The sequence below is a fragment of the Monodelphis domestica genome, chromosome 7 (genome assembly GCF_027887165.1).
Source record: "Monodelphis domestica isolate mMonDom1 chromosome 7, mMonDom1.pri, whole genome shotgun sequence".
In the NCBI taxonomy this organism is placed as follows: domain Eukaryota; kingdom Metazoa; phylum Chordata; class Mammalia; order Didelphimorphia; family Didelphidae; genus Monodelphis; species Monodelphis domestica.
The window spans coordinates 143,453,948-143,479,536 of NC_077233.1; the positions used below are offsets into that span (position 1 = coordinate 143,453,948).

The window sequence follows — 25,589 nt, forward strand, 5'->3', positions numbered from 1 at the left end:
ATTACAGATCCAGAGAAGCCAAACTACTTCACAGGGAAAATTTAAAGTGAAGATGGAATAATCTATTTGGTTTCTTTTAGTGTGTCCTGTTAGGGCATCTCTCTCCTGGTTCTTTTTCCAAAGTTATTCATTTTTTCAGGGTTTTTTCTCTTCCTAGAATATCCCTATGTGCCTCTTTTCCCAGGTTATCCTTCCATGAAATATATCCCTCTTCCCAGTGTGCCCACTATTCCCTTTCTTCCAGGTTCTCCCTCGTCCCAGACTGCTTTTATTCCCGAGCTATCCCTCCTCCTAAGTAATCCCCCTTCCCAAAGTATCAGTCCTACGGTCCAATACTTCTGCCAGGTGATCTCTTCTCCTAGTCTACTTCTTTCAGGCAACCATCCTTCTAGATAATCCCTCTCCAAGAAGTGCTGGTCCTTCTAGGCACTTTGTCCCTGGTTCAGTGATCATCTTAGACAGAGAAATGGAGATAAGCATGGTAATAGAAGAAGACACTCACCACTCTCCTCTTATTTGACCACTAAAGTCAGGATAGACTGCCTGAACCCCACCACCAAGGCTTGGGTATTGGTTGGGTTCTCCTACAGATGGGTAGTTGGGATATCAGGAAAGGTCATCATTGGGATAAATTCATGATCATCATCTTCCCCATTCATAGGTCAATTGCCCAGTCTTTACTTAGTATCCCACCATTTCTAGCTCACTGTAGGAAAGATAGGGAAGGAAAGAGTGTATCCTTATCCTGGAGCCTGAGGGAGAGAGGAAACAGGAAGAATAGACCCTGGCTTCAGAAAAGTCACAGCCCAGAGAAGACATAGAATAGACAAAGGACTTGTCCTTTGGGAGCTCACAGTCTAAGTAAGGTCCCAAAAAAAGTAGACCTAGACCCTTTTCTTGGGGAGCTCAGAGTCTGGGGAAAGCAGAAAAAGAACAGATCTGAGTCTTTTCCCTATAAAACCTGAAACTGGTAGGGTGGGGGGAGACAGAAGAGGAATAGACATAGGTCCTGCCCTCACAGAGTTCACAGTTGGGGGAAATAGAAGAGAAACAGGTTCAGCTCTTGTCCTTGTGGACTCGGGTACAGAGAATAGCGAGAAAATGACTCCATGCCAAACTCTGAGTCTGGATTCTAAGGGCCAAAGCGGTTCTAAGAAGGGAGAGTCAGAAGACTCAGAGGACATTTTCTGTAGAAGCTGAAGGATGGGTAGGGTTTGTATTGGTAATCAGGCTTGGGAAGGGCATTCCAAGGAAGAGGCTTGCTTGAGAAAAGGTACAGAGGCAGGAGGAATCCTGTCTTAAGGGGTAAACAGAAGAGAGGAAGTGTGGAAGATCCATGTTGAGTGTAAGGGGGGAAAGGGGGTTCATTTTAAAAGGGGCTAAATTTAATATTCCCACAAGGAACAGGGGAAGCAAGAGAGACAGGAGAAGGAAGGGTCTGATGAGATTCGTAAAGGTTAGGACTCTTCATTGTAATCATCAGGCACATAAAACCTTCAAGGTATGTAGTTGGAGCTGGGCTCTGGATATGCCCCCAGAGAACAGGCTGGGTCAAAATGGTCTGTGACATACTGTAGACCCTTCCCTTACTGAGGGGAATCTAGTCCGGGGACCTAGTTAGAAGGGAACAGGTCTAGTGAATGCAAAAATCTATGTGGGTAGAGACAGGAGGTCCTGGGTTCAAATGTGGACTCAGACACTTCTTAGCTATGTGACTCTGGTCAAATCCATCCCTACTGCCTAGCCTTGACCACTCTTCTGCCCTGGAATAAATACACAGAATTGATTCTAAGGTGGAAGGTAAGGGTTTAAAAAAAATACTATGTGGACCTCTAATCTCAAGGTAAGATTCCTAGGCTCTGGAACTCATCGATCCTGGGCTCCCTTAGCCCAGGCTTTTAGGAAAGTCACAGAATTTTAATGGGATGGAGGGGTCTTTTAAGACCGTCCAGTCACACAAATGTAGAGCCAGAACTGGAAAGGACTTCCCAAATTTTCCTTTTGGAGACAGAAACTGAGGTCCAGAAAGGGGAAAGGATTTGTCCGAGGTCGCTCAGCAAGGTAGAGACAGAGCTGGGGCTAGATCCTGGATTTCCTGATTCCCAGTCCAGGGTTCTTTCCAATTCAACAAACATTTATTAAATGCCTACTATGTACTAGCCATTGTGTTAAGTACTGGGATACAACAAGAGGCAAAAGATAGTCCTTGCCCTCCAGAAGCTTACAATCTAACAAGGAAGATAACATGCAAACAAGTGATAGGATAAATAGGAAGTCATTAAAAGAGGTGAGGCATTGGGATTAAGAGGCAAATGCTCAGCTTCTGTCTCAAGTGACTGAGGTGAAGGAAAGGGGAATCCAGGCTTGGCTGGGAGTCCCCCAGTGGCACTGGTAGAAGGGGTCACACTCCCGACAGCTTGAGGTATTTATTGGGAGGGCGTGACTTGGCCAGGATCACACAGCTCCTAGACACCAGAGGTCAGACCCGAATCCAATGCTCCTGACCCCAAGCTCAGAATATAAGACCCTACTAGGTCCACCTTTTAGCCTGGGTCCCTTCCTGTAAAGTCATGTAGAACCGGGATGATGAACTGAAAGATGGTTCTTACCCAATCAGTTTTGCAAGGAGATTGGATAAATGGATGACTCTAGTCCCAGGAGGGAGTGAAAACTCAGAACTTAGCCTATATGTAGCCTTGGTTTCCTCTCCCATAAAATGAGGTGCTTAGATGAAATGGACTGAGATCCAAGTCCTATGACAGCATTTCTGCCCCAGGAATCCTCTAAGAGAGGTGTCAAACTCTGGCCACCTGCCCCCATCACTCTGGACACTGTATTAAAATGCAATTGTGAAATATTTAACAAAACAAATGAAAATACAACAAAACACAAATAATGTTCATATGTGGCTTTCTAAGCTAATCTGTGTCCTGCTTGGATCCTTGGGTCTGGCTTAGTGACTTCCATTTTTCTATGAGATTGACACTCCTGTCCTAAGATGGCCCTTGTCCCCCCATATCCTCAATAATGCCTCAGGAAAGAGGAGAGTGCTGTTCTCTGTGGGCCCATGAGAGGGCTGCCTTCTGCGTGAGGGTGGAGAGGTATGTAATCTTAGGCTAGCCAGGTGAGAGGAGGAAGAGAGTGAAGGAAAGGAAAAGGTATCAGGTGTGCTTTCTTCCCATTCCTTTTCCTTCTCTCTTCCTGGCCCTGGGTCTTGTTGAGGCAGATTCTCTGGGTCCCCAAGGCCCTTGGAGTGCTGAAGAAGTGATTTACTAAATGGTCCCTGAGGGGCCCCAACGAGATAAGGGAGCTCCCCAAAGGCTGATGGCTCCTAGCTGACGCAGCGGGGTTTCTATGGCAGGTCATGTGGACCTGGGGCTTGGCCACAGGGCTGCCTGAGCCAATGCTTACACAAGGCTCCAAAGGAGGCTTGGCCCTGGCCCTGTTCCACAAACTGAGTTGCATTGGCATTACTGAGTCTAAGGGAGAGGAAGGGGATTCCTGGAGAATTCCTGGAGCAGAGACATAGGATCCTAGGATTTGAAGCTAGAATAAGATGAGGACTTTCAGACCCAGAGACTTGCCTAAGGTCACAGATAATTAGGGACAGGACCAGGATTCACAACCAGAAACCATCATGTCTCCAAATCCAGGCCATCAAAGGATGGGTAAGAGCGATGGCTCCTTGACCCTTGTCCCTAAGGGATAACTCCTTGATTCTTCTCCATGGAGGGCACTTAATAGCCCTTCTGCATGAAGTTATTTGACTCTTGTCCATGGGAGATAGATAGTTCTTGTCTTCTAGATAGATAGAAGTCTTCCCCTTTGGAAAAAACTTCCTGAATCTTCTTCTAATGACCTGACCTTGTTCCATGGGAAGCGTGCCATTGATTGACCTTAGCCCATGGGGATTGTTCCCTGACACTTTTCCATCTAGGACAGTTTCTCCAACCTTCTCCATGAGGATAGCTCATTGACTCTCATCCATAAGTAGAACTCCTTTCTCCATAGGTAGAGATTTGTGAACAATTCTCACTGGGGGAAGAGTTTATGGGGTCTTTTCTCTTGTGTCTAGGGTGATCCCTCCTTTACCCTTCTCCACAATGGAAATTCACTGAGCATCCTCTTTTAGGATGGTTCTCTGATCATTCACCATAGAAGACAGATCCCTGATCCTTTTTCACAAAAGGCAGTTTCACTGACCCTTCTTCGTGGAAGCTCACGCACAGATCCTTCTTCATGAAGAAGAGCTCACTGACCTTTCTTCATGGGGATGGATCTCTGATTTTTCTCTAAGGCAGACAATTCCATGACCATTTTCTATGTCCTTTTATTGAAAAGGAAGAGACTTTCCCTATAATGATAGCATGAAGGGATAGAGGACGAGAGAAACAAGAGACATAAGATGAGTTCTTATCCTGAGTCTAAGGTCTGGTGGTTCTGCCCACAGGAACCTCCTGTCCTAAGAAGGGAGGAAAGGCGTACATGTACATTTGACCCAAAGAAAGATACCCAGGGTACAAATGGAGATCATCAAGTGTCTAGGAAAAATGAGGTGATGGAGAGGCCAGATTTAAGTGGGGCTGGTCAAAAAAGGATTCCTGACATAAGTAAGTTTTTTAGGGTGAAGTCTGAAGGGAGAATGGCCCACTTGACCTTAAGGAGACCATTCCAAGAGGTCCTGGGCAGCTACAGCTACTACTTGGAAGGAAGTGCCGTCTTTCTTCATGTCTGGGTTTCGTTCCAGGTTACGTAGTGCCCCGGGGCCTTATCCTTCTTGTGTCTCTGACTGCACACTGCTCTTCTTCTCAGGCCTCGGGCTTCTTCCAGCAAGGGCTGGCCTCCAGCGTGGGCAACCACGTGGCCCGGTGAGTACCCCTGTTGCGACTGAACCTTGACAGGGCCAGGGGCTCCCCAAGAATAGGAGTGGGCTGGGCTGAACCTGGCCCCCAGAAGTGGGAAGACCTCAAGGGCAGGGCCAAGACAGACCTGGATTGGAGCCTCCAAATTAAGGCAAGGTCCCCTGAAGGCAGGGCCAGGTTAGACTAAGCAAAGTCTCAGGACTCCCCACTAGTATAGTCCGGTGAGGCTGCATCCATGTTATCTTTGATAAGGATGAAATCTGTTTTTCTTTGGCTGATTCAATGAAAGAGACATAGACGTCAGCAACCTAGGGAGAGGAAGAGAAAGAGAAGACCCCACGGGAGCAATTAGTTGTTTGTGAGTTTGATAGAAATAGTCCCTTGGGAGAGAGACCATCTGGTTTCATAGGTGGGGCTGAACTTCAAGCCAATGAGGAAAGTCAAGAGGTGGAACCCAAAGGATTCTATACTTGCTCATTCGAACTCAGAGAAAGTTGCACCAGATGGTCAGGAAGTCAGAATCACAGAATATCAGAGCTGAAAGAGACCTTGGAGGTGATTTGGTCCCCTCTCACTCATTGACTGAGGGGTGGGGGTGGGCAATGACCCAATGAGGGGAAATGATTTGACCAAGGTCATACAACTGGTTAATGTTGGAGCCAGGAACTGAACACAGCTCTTCTGCCTCCAAAGCTGGTTCTTTTTCCATTGGCCCATTATTTGGCAGGGTGGTGATACAGAGTCCTTCTTGGGGAACCCTCAGTCTAAAAAGAGAGTCCTGAGTCTCAGGAACTCAATCCCTGAATATACACAGAATGGATGAAAAGTCATTTTAGAGGAGTTTGTTTCTCTAGACACCTTCATATGATGCCTGGAGGTCTTATGAATGTAGACATCAGGTGGAAGGGAGTTTTGCTAGGCTACAGGTTCTTTCTCCCTTGGTGTATCACAGCATTTAGCACCCTACCCTGTAATTATTGACCTCTTCTTTACAATACTGGTGTCAATATTGATTAAAAGCAAATTATCCTCATTTCCTCTAATGGCTTATTGTGGTGTAGAGGTAATCTTAGGTGCCCAAAGACTTTGGCAGGGGAAATACAGACTCTGGCAGTTTCTGTCATGCTGGAAATCCTCTCTGGGCACTTCTGGTGACAGATTGTGTCTTATTTCTGAGGACGAGCCATCCTGACTCAATACAGACCAGCTTTTCACCAGTTGGCCGATAAATGAATTTTTTGACCACTACAATCCAGAAAACAAAAACAAAGGCAAACTGGCTCTTGATCCCATGCAGTTTCCTTCCAAGTATATAATGATGGTGGTAGAGGCTCATGGTTTTTAAGATTATCTATAAATCTTAACTTTGGGGGCAGCTGGGTAACTCAGTGGATTGAGAGCCATGCCTAGAGACAGGAAGTCCTGGGTTCAAATCTGTTCTCAGATACTTCTTAGCTGTGTGACCCTGGGCAAATCACTTAACCCACATTGCCTAGCCCTTACCACTCTTCTGCCTTGGCACTAATATATAGTATTGATTCTAAGATGTTAGATAAGGGTTTTGTTTTTTTAAACCCTTACCTTCGGTCTTGGAATCAATACTGTGTATTGGCTCCAAGGCAGAAGAGTGGTAAAGGCTAGGCAATGGGGGTCAAGTGACTTGCCCAGGGTCACACAGCTGGGAAGTGTCTGAGGCCAGATTTGAACCCAGGACCTCCCTGTCTCTAGGCCTGGCTCTCAATCCACTGAGCACCCAGCTGCCCCCTTTAGGTAAAGGTTTTTTAAAAATTAACTTAACTGTCGGTACTCTAAATGTTAAATCCTTGTCCAGTGACCAACAAGTGGGCATACTATTGAAGGAAGTTAATTGTAATAAGCTTGACATTCTCACTAGAAATGTATTCATAAGACAAAGGGAAGTTACAGCTGAATGGAAAAGGTTAGTACACAAAACCTTTTGGGGGATGCAAATAAAGAGATTGACAGTGTTGGTTTTATCATATGCCCAAAGGCATCAGATGTTTCAGGAGACATTTGGGCATCTCATATTGCAGTGCTCAGGACAAATATTTGCTAATAACCTACATGAAAATGATTACAGCTTAGGAGGCAGCTGGGGGACTCAGTGAATTAAAAGCCAGGTCTAGAGATGGAAAGTCCTGGGATCAAATATGACCTCAGACACTTCCTAACTGTGTGACCCTGGGCAAGTCACTTAACCTCCATTACCTACTTACTACTCTTCTGCCTTGGAACGGATACCCAGGATTGATTCTAAGCCAGGTAAGGGTTCTAAATTGACTAATCAATTTTAAGGTAAGGGTTTAAAAAAAAACTGCAGCTTATGCAACATCTCTTATAGAAGATAAAGAGATAAAGGAATTTGATGAAGAATGTCACAAAAAACTCCAAATTAAATCAACATATATTTTGTTACTCAGTGGTTTCAATGCGAAAAATGGGCATAAGTGAAGAGAGCAAAAAATGTTAGAAAAAAACAATTCAGGAATAAAGTCAAAGACTTTCAGACTACCCAGTGGCCTTGAGCTTATTCATCATTAATACTCCTATCAAAAAAAAATAATTAAGAAGTACAGGACATGTCAAGCATGAAACAAAATGACAGAAAATGAATTTGACTATATTTTAACAAAGACGAAAGAATCGGTTATTGATTTGGGAGACCTTCTTGAATCAGCTATCTGTGTAAAGGGAACCCCTTCCTCTCAGGGTCGTGACTTCTCATCTGACCCATCCCATTAGCATGGCTGGAAAGCTCCAAACAGAGGTCACAGGTTAAGACCCAGGAACATGACCCAGAACTAAGGGTTACTGTCCAGGTCAGAGAGACTTGGATTGGTTCCTAAGATGTGATTGACCAGCTCAGAGACAGGAAGTGACATGGAGAAAAGGGCTATAAAAGATGAGACCGTAGAAGAGATCAAGGTCTTTTGGGCGTGCATTTTCTGGGATTGATTCTTCTACTCCATTCAGCGTTGGTGGCTCAGACGAAAGACACCCTCCTGGGTTGGTAAGACTCTTGCTCCAAAGTGACTAGGGGGGAGTGAACTGAAATTTTACAGATGGGGCTTTAGGGTGATAGGCTAGGAAATCATTTTCTACTTCCATCCTTCCTCATTTCTTTCTTATACTATATTTATATTAAATTAAATTGTTAAAAGCTACTATCATCCTCGTGACTTAAGTTAATTTTATAAATGGAGACTACAACAACTTTTTTGCTAATAGTATTTAACAAAATCAATTTCTAAATATTACATGTAGCATTTTAATAATTACATATTACATTTATTTTCATTATTACATATCTATGTATAGTCAATCTATCACCTTGTTAAAGATAAAAATTAATACAGACATTCATATCTGTGTGACATTGGGCAAGTGATTTAAACCCAATTGCCTAGCTCTTGCTGGCTATTAATACTAAGATAGAAGATAAGGATTTTTTAAAAACTTAACACAGAACTAGAAAAATATACATAAGAAAAAGATATGATATCGAATGAAAACAATTCCATCTTGTCTTAATTTAAAGTTATTGATAACCAAAATGGAGGGTAGAAAAGGCATTGACACTGATTAAAATAATTTTGTGTAGTGCTTAAAATCATCTTAGTCAGCAAATCTGATTTGATCTCTGTACCAAGCAGAAAGCTATAGAACCCAGAGCAAAGAAAATTTAGGATATTTAACTCTTTTGTGAAATCCTACAGAGAAGGACAGTAGAAGATTATGAGCAATACTGCCTCAGTAAGTGATGAGAAGCAGTGGAGGGAAAAACAGTTTAAAGAAATTTTGGCGAGAGATCCAATTAAACAAAATCATCCCAAGAGCATTTGAGGATGTAACTGGAAGGCCAACAAACAAAAATGGAAGGCAAAGCAAAGGTGTTTATAACAAATTCTCCTTATCATGAAAGGCAAAAAGATTCTACAGTTTAGATACTTATCATCACAATCTGCACAATCTGGAATTCGCCACACAAGGACAAATTATACATTAAGAAAAACAAAGATGGAAAAGGCAACTAGAGGTTGTACAGAGATCTGTGCTGGAAGAGGTGCAAATTTAAGGATGTTGAGGGATTGGTGCCCAATGTGGGAGATAATTACAAAGGCATGAGACAAAAACTCAGATATGATTATCTAAAAAATGCAACTAAAAGGATATTATTGACTGCCAACCCAGATGCTTGCTTCTCACCTATCTAAAATGTTTATGAGAATATTTAATGTATAAATCAGGGATGTTCTTTTTCAGATGAGAACAAGCAGGTGTTTGCAAATATGTTCCACAGTAGGTTGCATCTTTGCCATTTCCGAAGTGAATGAAAGATACAGAAAAGACAAGATTCCTCTGAACTTTGATGCCCAGAATTTGGTTGACTGAAGCAAAGTATCATCTTAAAGGTTCTCCAACAAGGTGCCTCCTGTGTATATCAAAATTATGTGATGTTTCTTGAAAGATAATATCAGAGATAATCTTCTGAGCAGCAGTCTCTCTCGATGGAAGCATACAAAGGGAGATAAATGCTTAATGAAAGAATTTACCATGATCATGGCGTAGATCAGTGATTTCAAACTCAGAAACTGAGGGCACTAAACTGTGCATGAGGATCAGGATCCCTGCAGGTCGCATATAGATGTAGGAAACCACATAGTAACATATTTTACAATTTATTTGGTTATGTTTCCCAATTACATCATAATCTGGCTCAGGCTGCAAAAGTATTGTGGATTACAGAGATGCAGAACAGAACAGAAGCCTCAGATAAATCTCCTAAAGGGGATAAGGTCCATCAGTTACTCCTTTTTTCTCCTTTGTATGGTATTATGCTGTTGGCATCAAGCCCCAGAACATGGCAGAGCCTCCTAAATAAGATCCCATGACTATTCACGAGTTTAACCTTACTGTACCCATGGGACAAGCCAAGGGGATGAAAAATGCCTGCTGTCCAGGTTGTAATTTGCAGTTATATGAACAACCCATGGAGCTCATAGAGCCATCTTGGGCAAACATTCAACAAATGAACAATAACTTGGACCAGAATTGAAGAGAAGGAAGGGAGGGGATGGACTAACTCTGGGCAATTGTAAAGTGACTTTAATGATCACAACCTTTTCCCTGAAACAAAGATTCATTACCAACATTCTAATGATAAACAACATTCTTCTGGTGATGTTGAATGGCTGTGAATCATGGATGAGGATTATTCAGTGGGCAATGGAGAGGCAGATGGTAGGTGTGGGCAGGGCAGGTCTCATTACAAACTGGGAGTTACAAAGTAGATGTGAAGTGAAGAATGCCCGTTAACAAATATGTTTGGAAAAGATAATGGACCAATCTGGTATCTAGAGGAAAGGACAACTAGTGATCAGTCTTTGTGCTCCAACTCTAGCAAAGCCCTTTAGCAAATTGAATTTAATTCAACAAATCATTTGACTACATGAACTCTCTTGGGGGAAATTTTGGAAGGATATGCATGAGGGCAACATGGTGCAAGCTGGTATGATTTGTGATCTATATCTTTAAAGAAGGCATGGTGATACAGTGGATAGAACATTGAATTTAGAGTTAGGAAGATCTGAGTTTGAATCTAGACCCAGACATTTCCTCTGTGGGATTATGCTCAGTTTCTCAAGGTAAATTAGTTAGTTGTAAGCCTGCATCTCTTTTTCCTTTTATAATATTATATTCCAAAATTTCCTCTTGTTTATAGTTGGACCTTCTGGGTCTTATATGAGTCAAACTTTTGTTTGTGGCATTTGAACTACTTTCTCAAAGCTTGAGGTATTTTTTTTTCCTTTGGCGTGGGTATTCAAGATTTTGGCCATGACCTTCCTGAGAGTTTTCCTTTTGAGGTTCCTTTTGAGAGGTGATCAGTGGATTCTGTCTTTACCTTGCCATAATGTTCTTTATTTTTTAATTTGGAAATTTTTATTTAATTAAATAATCAAGAATATTTTTACATGGTTACAAGATGCATGTTCTTTCCCTCCCTGATCCCCACCCCCACCCCTCTCCCATAGCCAACAGGCAATTCCACTGGGTTTTACATGTGTCATGGAGCAAGACCCATTTCCGCATTATTGATATTTGCACTAGGGTGATCATTTAGATTCTACATCCCTAATCATATCCCCATCAATCCATGTGGTCAAGCAGTTGCTTTTCTTCTTTTTCTACTCCCACAGTTCTTTCTCTGAATGTGGATAGTGTTCTTTCTCATAAGTCCCTCAGAATTGTACTGGATCATTGCATTGCTGCTCGTAGAGAAGTCCATTACATTCCATTGTGCCACAGTGTATCAGTCTCTGTGTACAATGTTCTCCTGGTTCTGCTCCTTTCACTCTGCATCAATTCCTAGAGGTCGTTCCAGTTCATATGGAATTCCTCTACTTTATTATTCCTTTTAGCACAATAGTATTCCATCACCAGCATATACCACAATTTGTTCAGTCATTCCCCAATCAGAGGGCATCCCCTCATTTTCCAATTTTTTGCCACTATAAAGAGTGCAATCTTGCCATATAGATCTAATAGATCTGGACAGTGTTGTATTTATGATTTCTTAAAATATAATGTCCATCCATATACATGTATATTGTGGTTTTCAGAGAGTCCAGTGAGTCTTAAATTCTTTCTCTTTATCCTGTTTTCTAGGTCAATTTTTTTTATATCAGATGCCTTATGCTTCTAATTTTTCAATATTTTAATTTTTCTCATAATACTTTTTGTTGTCTCACAGAGTCATTGATTTCTCTTTGATTTTTCTTTGGTAAAGTTCACCACTTTCTTTTCAGAACTACTTATTCTTCTTCTAATTCTTTCCTCCAAATTTTATTTCATTTTTTCTCTCTTACTTTATTTCATCTAGGTATTGCTGTATTCCTTATGGAAAGAAAATCTCCTTTGAGTATTTCTTGGAATTATTAGTTACTTTCTTCTTCTTTTGGGGTATTTCTAAATTTGTAACAATTTTTGGTGCCAGTAAGAGTTGTGCTTTTTATTTTTCCTTTTTTAATTTACCTCTCCAGTTTTAGTTCCTGAATTGAAGTTTTGTGCTGGCATCAGTCTCTGCTTCCTGTTGCACTTTTGGGTTAAGTGGCTGATCATGAATGGTCTAGTCATTTAGCTATTTTAAAAAATAATTATTTTCATTATCTTTAATCTTTACATGATGTAAATTTCACCATCCCAAAGAACTACCTCTTATAATATTTTTTTTAAGAAATGAAGAGAAAAAAATCAGTAAAACCAAACAACATATCAAAAGATGTTGATGATATATGTAATGGTCTTTTCTTGTGGACTCCCTTCCCCCACACCTCCAGCCAAGGTCACTTTTGCAAAAAAGTAGAGGAGATGTATTCTCCCAGCTAAGTAGATAGAGTTCCTGGCCTGGAGTGGAAATTGAACAGACTTCAAATTGAATAGTTCAAATCCCTCCTCAGACACTTATTAGCTATGTGACTCTGGGCAAGCCAATGAGCCATTTTTTACCTCAGTTTCCCCATCTGTAAAATGTAAATAATAATAGCACCAACCTCCCAGAATGGTTGTGAAGATTAAATGAGGTAATAATTAGAAAGTGCTTAGCACAGTGCCTGGCCAAAATTAACTGTGATAGATATTACAGCTTTTATAATGCTCTCCTCTATTTTGGGATGAAGTTGTTCTTTGTGATTTCATAACGTTCATTTTTATTGTTTTGTGGTAGTTATTCTTTCAATTTCCGTTATTATGGTCCTTGAGAATGTTGTTTTCTGAGTTTTTCTTGCTTCGTTCTGTGATCAGTTTGTGTAAGTCTTTTCTTGCTTCTCTGAAGTCATTATATTCATTGTTTCTTACAGTACAGTAATAATCCATTATATTCACATATCGCAATTAAGGTATTCCCTAGTCAATAAGAATCTGCTTTGTTTCAGTTCTTTGCTATCACAAAAAAACACCTTAATGAGTAGTTTGGCATTTATATGGAATTACCAATAACCTCCTTGGGCTATATGACTAGCAGTAGAATCTCTGCACCTGTCACTTCGTATAGTGCCTAGCATACATTAGGTACTAATAAATGCCAGCTGACTTGAGTTAAAAGGTAAACAGTTGAGCCACTTTATTTGCACAATTCTAAACTACTTTCAACAATGGTTGTAGTAATTCACAGCTCTACTTACAATGCATTAGTGTGCCAATCTTTCCACAAACTTCTTTTATCCTTCTCATCTTTTGTCTTCTTTGCCAACTTGTTGGATGTAAGGTTTAACCTCAGACTTGTTTTGATTTACATTTCTCTTATTATTTGATTTGGAACATCCTTTCACATGGCTGCTAATGATTTGCAGTTCTCTTGGGAATTATGTCTCATCCTTTCACCACTTCTCTATTAGGGAATGTTTTTCTGATGACTGATTTTCAGTTGAACAAGTCATTTGGTAGTTGGGCATTTTGGAAAGAGCCCATGAAAAGGATGAGAATCAGATGACCCACATTCTGGTTCTGGCTCTCTTACTATCTCGCTATAACCATAGGCAAACAAATTCTCTCTGGGTCTTTATGGACTAGACAAACTTTAAGTTTCCTTTCAGCTTTCAATCTGCAATCCTGCTACGTAACCATGCTAAAAACCTCAGTTTAGTTTCTCTAGGCACATTAAGAAATTCTTCAGAAAATTAAGAAATATTAATGACTAATAGTCAAATATTATTTCTCTAAAAATATTAGGAAATATTATTTTTCCAGACATTTTCTCCTTTCCAGACATTTCCCTTTAGGAGAGTGGGAAGAACGAAGACTAGGGCCTTTCTTTGAAACCAACCCTAAATTATCTTTCACTGTATGACTAATATGGAAATATGTTTTGTATGACCACACATGTATAACCTATTGCTTGCCTTCTCAGGGAGGTGGGAGGGAAGAATGACTATTAAAAGGTTTTTACATGTAATTGGAAAAAAATTTTTTTAAAGAAAAAGAAATCAAACTTAAGTCTTGCCTAGATAAGATGATGGCCTCTCCATCCTCTGGAGTGGTTGGTGCCATTACCTACCTGAGGGTGGTATCTTCCCTTTAGAAATTCAAGGTTCATATATTGATCACAAGATGGAATTCTCCTGTGGGAAATGGTTCAAGAAGGAAGCAGGTAGTTACTATTATGAAATGTCAAACTGTATTTAAAAACAAACCTTACTTTTTGTCTTAGAATCAATACTAAGTGTTGGTTCTGAGACAGAAGAGTGGTAAGGGCTAGGCAATGGTGGTCAAGTGACTTGCCCAGGGTCACACAGCTAGGAAGTATCTGAGGCCAGATTTAAACCTAGGACCTCCCATCTTAAGGCCTGGCTCTCCATCCACTGAGACTTTAATTACCCCAAAACTATATTTTAATATATTATTATCTTTTCTATTTTCAATATATGTATCAATGTTAATGTGGGGCAGAGGAGACATGTCAGAAGGCATAGAGTTTATGCCAAGTTGGACATCTCTTTCTGTAAGCTAGAAATGCCTTATATATGAATTCATGTTAAATTTAATAAAATTGTTTTGGCAGATTTAAGCCTAAATTGCATTATTATTCATGTTTATATATTATATTATCATCTATTATTATATATCTTATGATAATATAATAAATACATGATTAATATGAATATCTCCTCAATACTGTAAACCTGGTTTTCTAAGACCTTCAGAGAGTCTCCGGAGCCACCCCCAGGCTGTGTATCTCATGTCTTCTCTCTCAGAAAATTGTTCCTTTCTCTAACCCATATTTCTTACGTTTATAGATTTGGAAATCTATTTCTTCCTCCTTTGCCCATTGGTGAAAGATGAAAAGAACAGCAGTGGGCCTGTACAATTTCCCTCCCTCTTTCCTGGCTGTGATTAAACTCCCCCCTCAAACCTTCCCCTCTCTGGCCTGCACATCCCAATTACCCTTAACTGTGTTTCTTGTCTCAGCCTTTCTGCCTCCATCTTACAAGGTTTCCAGTGCCAGGAGGCCAGCCAGCTAACTCGGGACCAGTTCTCTTCCCTGGTTAGGGAAGTGCAGAAGCAGAAGGCCATCCTAAACGCCAGACAGGTAGGCAGTGCCACCCAAGGGGATGGGATGGCATATTTTTAATATATCTGCCTGTTATTTGCCTATAATCTGCTTATAACAACATGGCATTGCTCTCTGTGCCCAAGTATCCCCAAGTTAAATTTGGACTCATTTTATAGAGAATTGTTTTTCTCTCCCACTTTTCCCCCCTTCTCCTCTACCTGCGCTTAGGAAATATCCTTGCTGAATGCTTATCAGATTGAATTCTTGCTGATCTGAGACCCTCATGCTGTACTCACAGTGCTCAGGGAGCAGATTGTTGGAGATTCAACATCCACCACAACTGGGAGGGGGTGATAGGATGCCTGAGGGATCCGGGAAAAGATGGCGGAGCCATTTGGACTGACCCATGCCCCCTTCCCTGATGTGAATGGATGTAGGGGGGGATTATCAGGATGAATGCAGCATCCCGCCATGGGGGAAGGTGTGCCAGGTAAAGAATGTTCATGTAAAGGCAGGTCGCATGAGATGAGCTCAGGTAAAGGTTTGACCAGCTCATCATGTAGCCATGGAAGGTAACGGAATGTCTGATGCTATATCAGGAAAGATATGCCCAGGTCATAGTGTCCTAGGGAATGTGTGGTCAATCAATCAATCAATAAGCATTTGTTAAACACCTACTATGTGTCAGGGCTGGGAATTGTAACATTTAAATTAGTATCTCTACTAAAAGTATTAGATTTTTAGAGGTTTATTAAAGATTATTAGAAATCAAAGATACAAATCAATAAGCCACGTTTCTAGGGCTGATAAGCCCATTCAATTTCACTTACTACATCCTGAGAGACACGTGTGCTTACAAGTGGAAGCAGAGAGACCTGAAGTAGGCGGACAGCCCCTTTAAATAATAATTTGTGATTTCGCACTCAGGTGAGGACTCAGGTGAGATTATAGGGCATTCTGGGAAGTGCCAAGGACTTCTGGGGATTGAAGTCTGGGGTTTAAATCTCCATTTTTTACAGAATACAAATGTAAAAATGAGGATGTTACAGTCTAATAGATCAGGGGTTCTTAACTTGGGGTCCATGGATACCCAAGAAGTCTGTGGATAGATTTCAGGGTACCAGTGAATGTAGATGAGAAAAATATTACATCTTTTAATTCATTCATCTCTAACCAAAATTTTAAATTTCCTTCTATATGTAAAAACCATTATATTGAAGAGGGATCCAGGGGCAGCTAGGTGGCTCAGTGGTTGAAGTCCAGGCTTGGAGTCGGGATATCCTAGGTTCAAGTCTTGTCCCAGACATTTCCTACCTGTTATGACCCTGGACAAGTCACTTAACTCTAGTTGTCTAGAAGAATCTACTCTTCTGCCCTGGAGCCAATATACAGTTTTGATTCTAAGACAAGATGTAAGGATTATAAAAAGAAATATATGGCACAGTCACAAATATGTATTTATTATTAATTCTAAAATAGAAAGGTTTAAAAAAGAAGAGATCCACAGGCTTCACCTCCCCAAGAGTGTGTGATACCAAAAGGTGAAGGACTCCTGGATTAGAAGGATATGACCTAAGGAGACAGAAAGGTAGCTCAGTGGATTGAGAACCAAGTCTAAAGTCAGGAAGTTCTGGATTCAAATCTGGCCTCAGACACTTCCCAGCTATGTGACCATGGGCAACCCCCCATTGCCTAGCCCTTACTGCTCTTCTGCCTTGGAACCAATACACAGTATTGATTCTAAGATAGAAAATAAGGGGTTAAAAATGAGACTATAACAAATTCACAAATATGTACACATAAGGCATTTGCAAAATAAACACTTTGATCTGGATAGAGCAAAAAAAACTTGGTGAAGGTGGAGAGACCCCTTGAAGGAGGTAACATTTGAACTGAACCTTGAAGGACACCAAAGGTGTCAGGAGGAGGCAAGGAGAGAGAACATATGAGATATGAGAGCAGTCCATGAAAAGTCAGGAAGAGGAGAGATGGAATGTCCTGGATGGAGAATACCAACAAGGCTTATACCAGAGGAAGAGATACATAATCAGCCTGGAAAGGTAGACTGGAGGATTGTGAAAGCCTTGAAATGCCAAATGAAGAAGTTTCTATTTTATCTTAAAGGTAATAGGGAGCCACAAATTCTGAGCCGTGAATGACAAATCCAGACTCACTCAAGTAGAGATGTACCTGGTGATATACTCAAGGTAAAGACAGGGCCAGGTAACACCAATGTGGACAAGTAGAGGTGAGCCAGGTGACGTATTTGGTGGTGTTGTCAGTCGTTCCAGTCATGTCCAACTCTTCCTGGCTCCATTCAGAGTTTTCTCAGCAAAGGTACTGGAGTGGTTTGCCATTTCCTTCTCTGGCTCATTTTACAGATGAGGAAACTGAGGCAAACAGAGTTAAGTGACTTGCCCAGGGTCACATGACTAAGTGTCTGAGGCCACATTTGAACTCAGGAAAATGAGTCTTCCTGACTCCAGTTTCAACATTCCGCTATACCATCTAACTGCCTCTGGGTAATACATTGAGGCAAAGGTATAATAGCATACCAGTTAAGGGCGGTCTTAGGTAGATATGTGCCAAGTAACATGTTCACAGTAGAGGCATACCAGCTACTGTACTCAGATAAAGATGTGGCCAGGTGATAGTGTGCCAACTCTATGTGATCTGAGGTTGATATGTGCCTGCCTGACGTGGATAATGCATTCAGGATAAAGATGTGCCAGATACCATGCATTCAGTGAAGTTGTGTGCCAGACTGGATTGTGCCAGATATTTTATGCCCAGGTAGATCTATGCCAGCTAATGAGCTCAGTTGTATTATGCAATGTATTTGGGTAATGGCATGGCAAGGTAATATGTACTCAGGTAGAGATGTGCCAAGCAATATGTTTAGGTTTCTAGTTTACCATATGATTCAAGCTAAGATCCTGGGAGGCCAGATCCCTGGGCACCAGGTTGGGCCAAGTTTCCTTTCCAGGAGGGCCTTTGGCTGCTAAGTGCTGAAAAAAGGCTGGCTTGTTTCTGGCTCGTTTCCCCTCCGTGCCAGGGGGCAGGGATACCTAGCCTGATCCCTCCCTTCTCCCAGGGCTCTGATGGGGTCCCTGAGCTCCCAGAAGGATGAAGGGCTGGGGAAGAAGCTCCAGATAGAGTCTATCCACTAGGGGTTGCTCTCTCAGGCTTGGTTTATCAAGGCAGACTTGGTTTCCCCCTGCCCCCTGACTCCAACCACAAGATCCCACCACTCGTGACCATCCAATTTAGGTAGATGAGAGGAGAAGTGACTTGCCTGAAGTCTCAGGCTGGTGCCCCTGTTCCCTCGGGCAGGATGGAGTTGGGATGTGTGAATACCCTTTGATGCTCATTGTCCATTCTTCTCTTCTAGCTGAGTTGCATGGCAAACCTTCTGGCTCTCCATAACTTGACAGACAACTTTGCTGAGTATCCACCAGACTTACTCCTCTTCTATGAGTGAGTGGCCCCTGAACAGGATGACTAATAATAATTATTTATAATAATAGCAATAGTACTTATATAACATTTTAAGGTCTAAAAAGCACTTTAAAAATGTTATCTCACTTGATCCTCCCAATGACCAGGTGGGATCACTACTATCATTACCACATTTTACAGATAAGGAAAGTGAGGCAAACAGACATTAAGTGATTTGCCCAGGGTTAGCAAGTGTCTGAGGTCAGATTTGAATTCTGGTCCTCCTGACTCCATATTTAATACTCTATCCCAATGATGGCAAACCTATGGCAAGGACTCCAAAGTGGCATGCAAGTGTTCTCTGAGGGCATGTGGCTGCCCTCCCCCAACCCCAGTTCATTACTAGAAAAGCAGAGGGGCTAGGGCAGAGATGTTCCCTCCTCCCTCTTCACTATGCCTGATGACATTTTTTCATGTCACCTGCCCCTCTGCACAGCAGCCCAATGGGAATGCTTCTCCCCTCCCCTGTGTGGGGTAAGAGTGGAGGCAGGGTGCACCTGACACTTGATGGAAGGAAGGGCATGGCATGCTGGCTCTGGAGGGGGTGGGTACAGCACTCCATCTCTAAAAGGTTCACCATCACTGCTCTGTCCATTGTATCAAATGAGAGAACTTGCCCAAATTACTCATTGTGAAGTGTGAGGAGAGGGTCAAAATCAAATATTTCCCAGCCTTTCTCCACCAACTATCACTTACCCACTTATCACACTGTGTAAGATGTTACACACTTAGGCTATCCTCTCCCTAGAGTCTACTTGGAACAGAAAATGCACAGAATCATAAACTCATAAATTTCTAGGACTGGAAGAGATCTTGGAAATTATTTAATTTTATCCAACCTGAGCTTCTCTAATAGAGAGTAAATTAGTCCTGATGAAACTCTTCCCATAATAGGGAATGTATTCCCTTCCACAGTTGGGTGTGGTACCTAACTTGTCTTTGCCATAAATCTTGTATCACCCCAGCTCTTCCTCTGTACCTCAATATTAGCCTCTCCCAAATCCCACATTCTTCCAGGTAGGTTGGATAGGGGAAATGGGAAGGGGAAAGGTTTGGATCTTGGTGGCAATTCAAAACAATTTGTATTTCCGACAGTCTGAGAAAAGTGGATGGAGCCAAGTGCCGAGAGTTCATCAGCAGGGCTTCCCAAGGGAATCTTAACCTCCTGTCTGGACTGTCAGCTCAGAAGAGGGAGCTATTGAACGTGTCCCAGGCTTGTCTGGTACAGACATTTCTTCCATTATATCCCAGGAAAATGCCAAAAGCAGGGAGGGAAATGGGGACTGGAACTGGAAGAAAATGACATGGTCATGGGAAAGAAAGACAAACCCTAGTTAAAAAGGTAACTAGTCAAACAAGTCCTGGGCTAGGAGCCAGGAGATCTGAATTTTAGCCCTGGCTCAGCCACTGACTTACAGTGTGAACTCTGTAACTTAATATCACCACCTGGTTATTGAATTCATGGAATTTTAGGACTTGAGAGATCATCTATTTCAACTTCCTCATTTGACCAAGGAGGAGACTGAGACTCAGAGAAGAAATATGTCATTGGTGATATTAGGGCAGAAGATGCAGAGTGTTAACTCTCTTGTTCAAGAAACTTCAGTGACTCCCCATTGCCCTTGGATAATATTCAAATTCCTCTGGTATTTTAAGCCCTGGCTCTACCCCTCCTTTTCAGGATGATTGTGCATTATATCCCCCATGTACCATCCAAATTAGCCTTGTTAATGTTCTCCCTTACATGACATATTATCTTCCCCCTTCATACCTTTGTATAGACTGACATCAAGAGGGAAAACTCCTTGTAGTGCTAATATCTGATGATTCACTACTTTGTTTTAATTCTTTTTGATCTTGCAGGGAAATCCTGGTACCAATCTGAGCAAAGAGGATCTGACCTATTTGGGCGGCTTGGTCTGTGACATGGAGCCAGCTGTCATCCTGGAGTCTGACCCTCACATTCTAGACAACCTGAAGCACTGTGCACAACTAACAGCAGGACAGCAGGATGCCCTCAACACGCTCCTTCACAGTGGGACCACGTCACTGGGGTAGGCTGTCCAAATACTGATTCTGTTTTAGAACATCCAGAGGACTTTTATACACTAACCCATTCAGCAAACTCCAGCTGCTGTATGACTGTAGCCAAGTCACATGTCTCTCTCTGGGCCCCTATTTTTTGCTCTATTCAATAAGGAAGTTGGTGCCATAAGTCTCTTCTAACTTTGACATTCTATGAGTCTCTTAGGCTGAATTAATAGTGTGCCAAGGGATATAGGGAAATGCAATTTACCTGGTTAATTGAAGAGCTAAGGTGTGTGGTTGGTTCCCCCAATAATTAAAGTAGGGGTTCTTAAGCTGGGATCTATAGCCCCTACCAAGGGCTCTGCAGATAGATATTATAGAGTCTATGAATTTGGATGGGGAAAATTCAATTCTTTATTTCATAAAATTGGTTCTTTCATAATCCTAGGTATTGGAATAAATGGAATCTTCCTTAAAGTGATAAGTGGCACCTATCTAAAACTATCAGCAAGCATTATCTATAATGAAAATAAACTAAAACCCTTTCCAATAAGATGAGGGGTAAAGCAGGGATGATCATTATCCCTGCCCTTATTTAATATTGTACTAGAAATGTCAGCTATAGCAATGTCTGATTCATCTCTCTTCTCACTCCCACCCCAAGGTTTCCATGGTTTCTTTTAAGATTCAGCCCAAGTCCCACCTTCTGCAAGAGGTCTTTCTAAGTTGTCCTGGTTTAAATGAGTTACTTGCCAGTTCCAGGAGGGAGGTGGGAAGGAATAAGGGAGACGATGTGGATCATATAACTTGGGAAGTCTTATGTGGAAATTTGCTTTTACATGTAATTGGTGAAATAAGCAGAAGCAGAACATTGTGCACAGTAAGAGCAATAATATATGATGATCACCTGCAAAAAACTTATTCTCAGCAATACAATGATCAAGAACAATTCTGAAGGACTTATGATGGGGAATGCTTCCACCTCCAGAGAAAGAACTGTTGGAGTAGAAATGAAGATCAAAGCATGCAATTTTTCTCTTCATTTTATTTGGGTTTTACTCTACAACAATGAATAATATGGAAATATATTTTACATGATATGTGTAGAACTCAGATCAAATTGCTTACCATATCTGGAATTGGGGAAGGAAGGAAGGCAATTTGGATCTTATAATTTGAGAAAAGATGTTGAAAATTGTTACTACATGTAAATGGGAAAATAAAATAATAATTTTTTAAAAAGTGACTTGCTCAGGGTTACATAGCTAGTAAATGACTGAAGACAGATTTGAATTCAGATCTTCCTAACTCCAGGACTGGCGCTCTATCCATTGTGCTACCTAGCTTCCCTTATGATTTAGGATTAGCCTAACATAGACAATCTGGTCAGAGCTTATTGGTCTGATCTGCAATCACAGACTCATTTTCAGTCTTTTAAGAAACTTTCTGATCACATGGCAAATTTGGAGGTATACTGTCCACATTCTTACCAAAAATATACATTAATTAACTTTTCCCTGCTCTGCTCACAGGAACAAAAAAAGGAATATAAAATCGGTCCAAAATTCCCATCATCTCAAAAAAGCTGAGTAATTCAATCCATCCCATAGGATACTGATAATGTTCACAAATGCCAAGCCATATCCTTCTCTCCCATGTCCCTCTCATGTCCCCAGCTGCCTCCAAATAAATTGGAGTCCAGGAAGTTTCCTTCCTCAATCTCTAGTCCCTTTCTTTTTTCCCTTTGTGTTGCAGGACTCCTGGATCTTGGAATCTTGGCAAACTTTGGAGTCTTGGACCCCTGGCTTTTTATATCAACCCTATTCTGTGGAAGATGGTGAATAAGGTAGGGACCCTGAGGAGAATGGTAGCTAGACATGGGACCCTAGCTGAGAATGAGAGGCTTCAAAAGCTAATGAGAGAAGGCCTTTTAAAATCCCCTGTGTCTTATAAAACTCTGCTCAAGCAACACCTTTCTTGTTCCTTCCAGAAGATGGTGCCTTCCTTCCCAATTCATCTTGCATTTATTTTCATATATATTTGTAGTTATTTATTTATGTTATATTGTCTCCATTAATAGAACATAAGCTCCTTAAGGGCAGGAAATATTTTTATTTTGTTTTCCTATCTCCAGTACCTAACACAGTACCTGGCACATAACAGATATTTATTAAATGCTTTTTGAATGGCTGACTAATCCATTCTGGCCACTGATGAATTAACATGGAGGAAATAATGAGAGACACTTCACCTACCTTTTCTCTCTCCACCCAGGATGTAAGTAAGGATTTCTTTCGGGATGTAGTTGCTAGATACCAAGCCGGAAGCCTACCAAGGAGTCATGTCCAAAACTTTGTTGATTCCTTCCTCGCTCAAGAATTATCAGCGTCAAGAACCAGCCAAATGACAGGTTAGTGGAAGGCCTTGGATTCTGGTCCCTTCCCCCAAGATCAGCCCCCTGGCATCCAGAGTCAGATAGGGGCCCTTCTTTGTTACTGATTTTTTGTTTCTTAACAAGTAAGTCAAAGTATTGTTGCTCTGGGACCAGAGTCAAAAAGAAATGAAGATGAACTTGAGGTAGGGGTACTGAGGGGGTAATGCTGTGTGTAGTTTTTTTGCCTTTTGTGTGGGGGGGAGGACTAAGAAGAGAATATGCATATACCTAGCACTTACATGAGCCAGGCATTGTGCATACAAATACTATTTTATTTGGTCATCACATCAACACGATGGGGGAGGGGGGGGGGAAGGGGGGGTGCTGTGATTATTCCCTTTTACAGTTGAGGAAACCGAGGCAAGCAGATGCCAAATGACTTGCCCAGGCTGCATAGCTAATAAGTATCTAAGGCTGGATTTGAACTCAGTTTTCCTAAATCCAGGTTTAGTTCTATCTGCTGTTCCACAAACTGCCCTCTCCTCTCCTCTCCTCTCCTCTCCTCTCCTCTCCTCTCCTCTCCTCTTCTCTCCTCTCCTCTTCTCTCCTCTCCTCTTCTCTCCTCTCCTCTCCTCTCCTCTCCTCTCCTCTCCTCTCCTCTTCTCTTCTTTTCTTTCATTTCTCTTCTTTTCCCTTACCTTCTGTCTTAGAATTGATACTATAAGTATAGTTCCGAGGCAGAAGAGCAATAAGGACTAGGCAATTTGGGGATCACTAGCCCAGGATCTAGGAGGTATCCGAGATCAAATTTGAACCCAGGACCTCCCATCTCCAGGCCTCTATCCACTGAGCCACCTAGTTGCCTTAACCTTCATGGCAGTTTTCTAGGAGAGATAATGAAAGGAGGAAAGAGAGAATGGAATGAGAGGAGGGAGAAAGTGAGAGGAAGAGGCTGGGGAGAGGAGATTGTAGGAAGAAGGAAAAGGATGTTAAAAAATGGGGATGAGGAGTTTGAAAAGAGGAGGTTGTGGCAAAGAGGAGGATTTTGTAGGGGAAAGGTTTTGAGGAAAACTAGGAAGAAGAAAATTAAGGAGGACTAAAAGACTGTGGGAAGACTTGTCAGACTGGTGAATATTTGAAGGCCTACAGAGAAATAAGGCTTTGGGCTCAAATGACACATACCTTATATCATCAATGCAGAAAACCTGAAATTCTGTTTATTGAGGCTACTTGGAGTGATCAAATAGATTTCTTTGTCAGGGATAGAATTAGCCCTCTGTTCTTTCACTCCCTGCCTCCCCCATGGCTGATTTTCTATATTCATGAAGTCAATGCCCTCTTCCCCCTGGAGACTATGAGAGACATGATCACTTCTCTCCCTGAGACTAACTAAAAAGGACCAACATCCAGGAGTATCCTTATGGCTCAGAAACTTGGAAGAATTACCTTATCCTATTGAGTTGTTAGGGATGGGTGAGAGGCTGAGCCAGGGAATATGGCTGGATTTGAGGTGAGGTTTGAGATTATAGCTAGGTTTAGGGGTCAAATTGAGGTTGGGGTTGAATTTCAGATTGAGTTGGGGTTCAAAGTTAATGTTGGCATTAAAGTTAAAGTTACAGGCAGGGGGCAGCTGGGTGGCTCAGTGGATTGAGAGCCAGACCTAGAGATGGGAGGTCCTAGGTTAAAATCTGGCCTCAGACACTTCCCAGCTGTGTGACCCTGGGCAAGTCACTTGACCCCCATTGCCTAGCCCTTACTACTCTTCTGCCTTGGAGCCAATACACAGTATTGAGTCCAAGACGGAAGGTAAGGGTTTAAAAAAAATAGTTAGAGGCAGAAAAATAAGATTAAGCTTGAAATTACTATGAGATCAAGGTTGTGTTTAGACTATGTCTCAGGTGGGAATGAAAGTTAAAAGAAAGTTAAGGTTAGATAAAGAATTAAGGTAAAAGGTTTGGTGCATTAAGGGTCTGATAGGGTGTGGTAAGGTCTAATGGTTTAGATATGGGGAGTTTGATAGGCTGATGGGATGTGGAGGCTCTATTTAGGGCTAGATGCAAGGTTAGAATTTGGGGCTCAAGTTGGGACTGGGCTTCCATTTACTCATTGGTTGTCATCAAGATTAGGCTTTGGGTCGAATACAGAAGTGGGTTTTGGGTTAGTGCTGGAGTTGAAGTTGGGGTTGGACTTGATGAGGGTTGGGTTGAAGTTAGGTTTCAATTTAGGATCAGAATTTAGATTTGGGCATGTGTTAGAGTTATCACTGAGGAGCAATTCTTACCTCCTCTCTTCATCTGCTTCTTGGACCTTAGGGAAAAAATGCTATCGCGGAAATATCACAGCACAGGTGATCCAGGACGAATTATTCATGGTCCGTTATGACTGCAAACAACTTAAGACTTGCTTGGGAAGCAAGGTCCTGAAAGCTAATCTCCACCCACTGCTCCAGCACCCTCTGCCAAGAGAGTGCCAACGTGTTGTCAAGGGGAAACTCGGTGAGGTACTGGCCCTTCTGCTGCACTCTCCCCTCTATCTCAGAGGAAAGTGTTGGTTAGACTCAGTACACAGTAACCCTGAGATATTCATGTTTGGAGGTAAGGAACACGATGTTTTTAAAAAGTGGAGCCAAGAGAAAACAATGATTATACCAAGGAATGAAGGGCTAATGGTGGTGCCATGACAGGAGGGAGTAAAAATGTTGAAGGTATATGGGGATTTACATTATCCATCAATGTTTGGTATGAGAGAGCCACCTTAG

The 25,589-nt window shown here is 41.7% G+C and overlaps 1 protein-coding gene across 16 annotated transcripts in view; it reads left to right on the plus strand.

Annotated features, from left to right (window-relative positions):
- Nucleotides 1-25,589, plus strand: part of LOC100021259 (uncharacterized) — an 88,418-nt gene that overhangs the window by 42,923 nt on the left and 19,906 nt on the right. For 15 of the 16 annotated variants that reach the window (XM_007499264.3, XM_056805721.1, XM_056805714.1 and 12 more), the window contains 8 exons: nucleotides 4,813-4,868; nucleotides 14,847-14,967; nucleotides 18,323-18,408; nucleotides 19,525-19,651; nucleotides 20,293-20,483; nucleotides 22,213-22,303; nucleotides 22,732-22,867; nucleotides 25,144-25,331. In XM_007499264.3, coding sequence (XP_007499326.2) covers nucleotides 4,813-4,868; nucleotides 14,847-14,967; nucleotides 18,323-18,408; nucleotides 19,525-19,651; nucleotides 20,293-20,483; nucleotides 22,213-22,303; nucleotides 22,732-22,867; nucleotides 25,144-25,331 — 996 coding nt within the window. The remainder of the gene's footprint in view (nucleotides 1-4,812; nucleotides 4,869-14,846; nucleotides 14,968-18,322; nucleotides 18,409-19,524; nucleotides 19,652-20,292; nucleotides 20,484-22,212; nucleotides 22,304-22,731; nucleotides 22,868-25,143; nucleotides 25,332-25,589) is intronic. The other variant, XM_056805724.1, reaches the window with a different exon arrangement.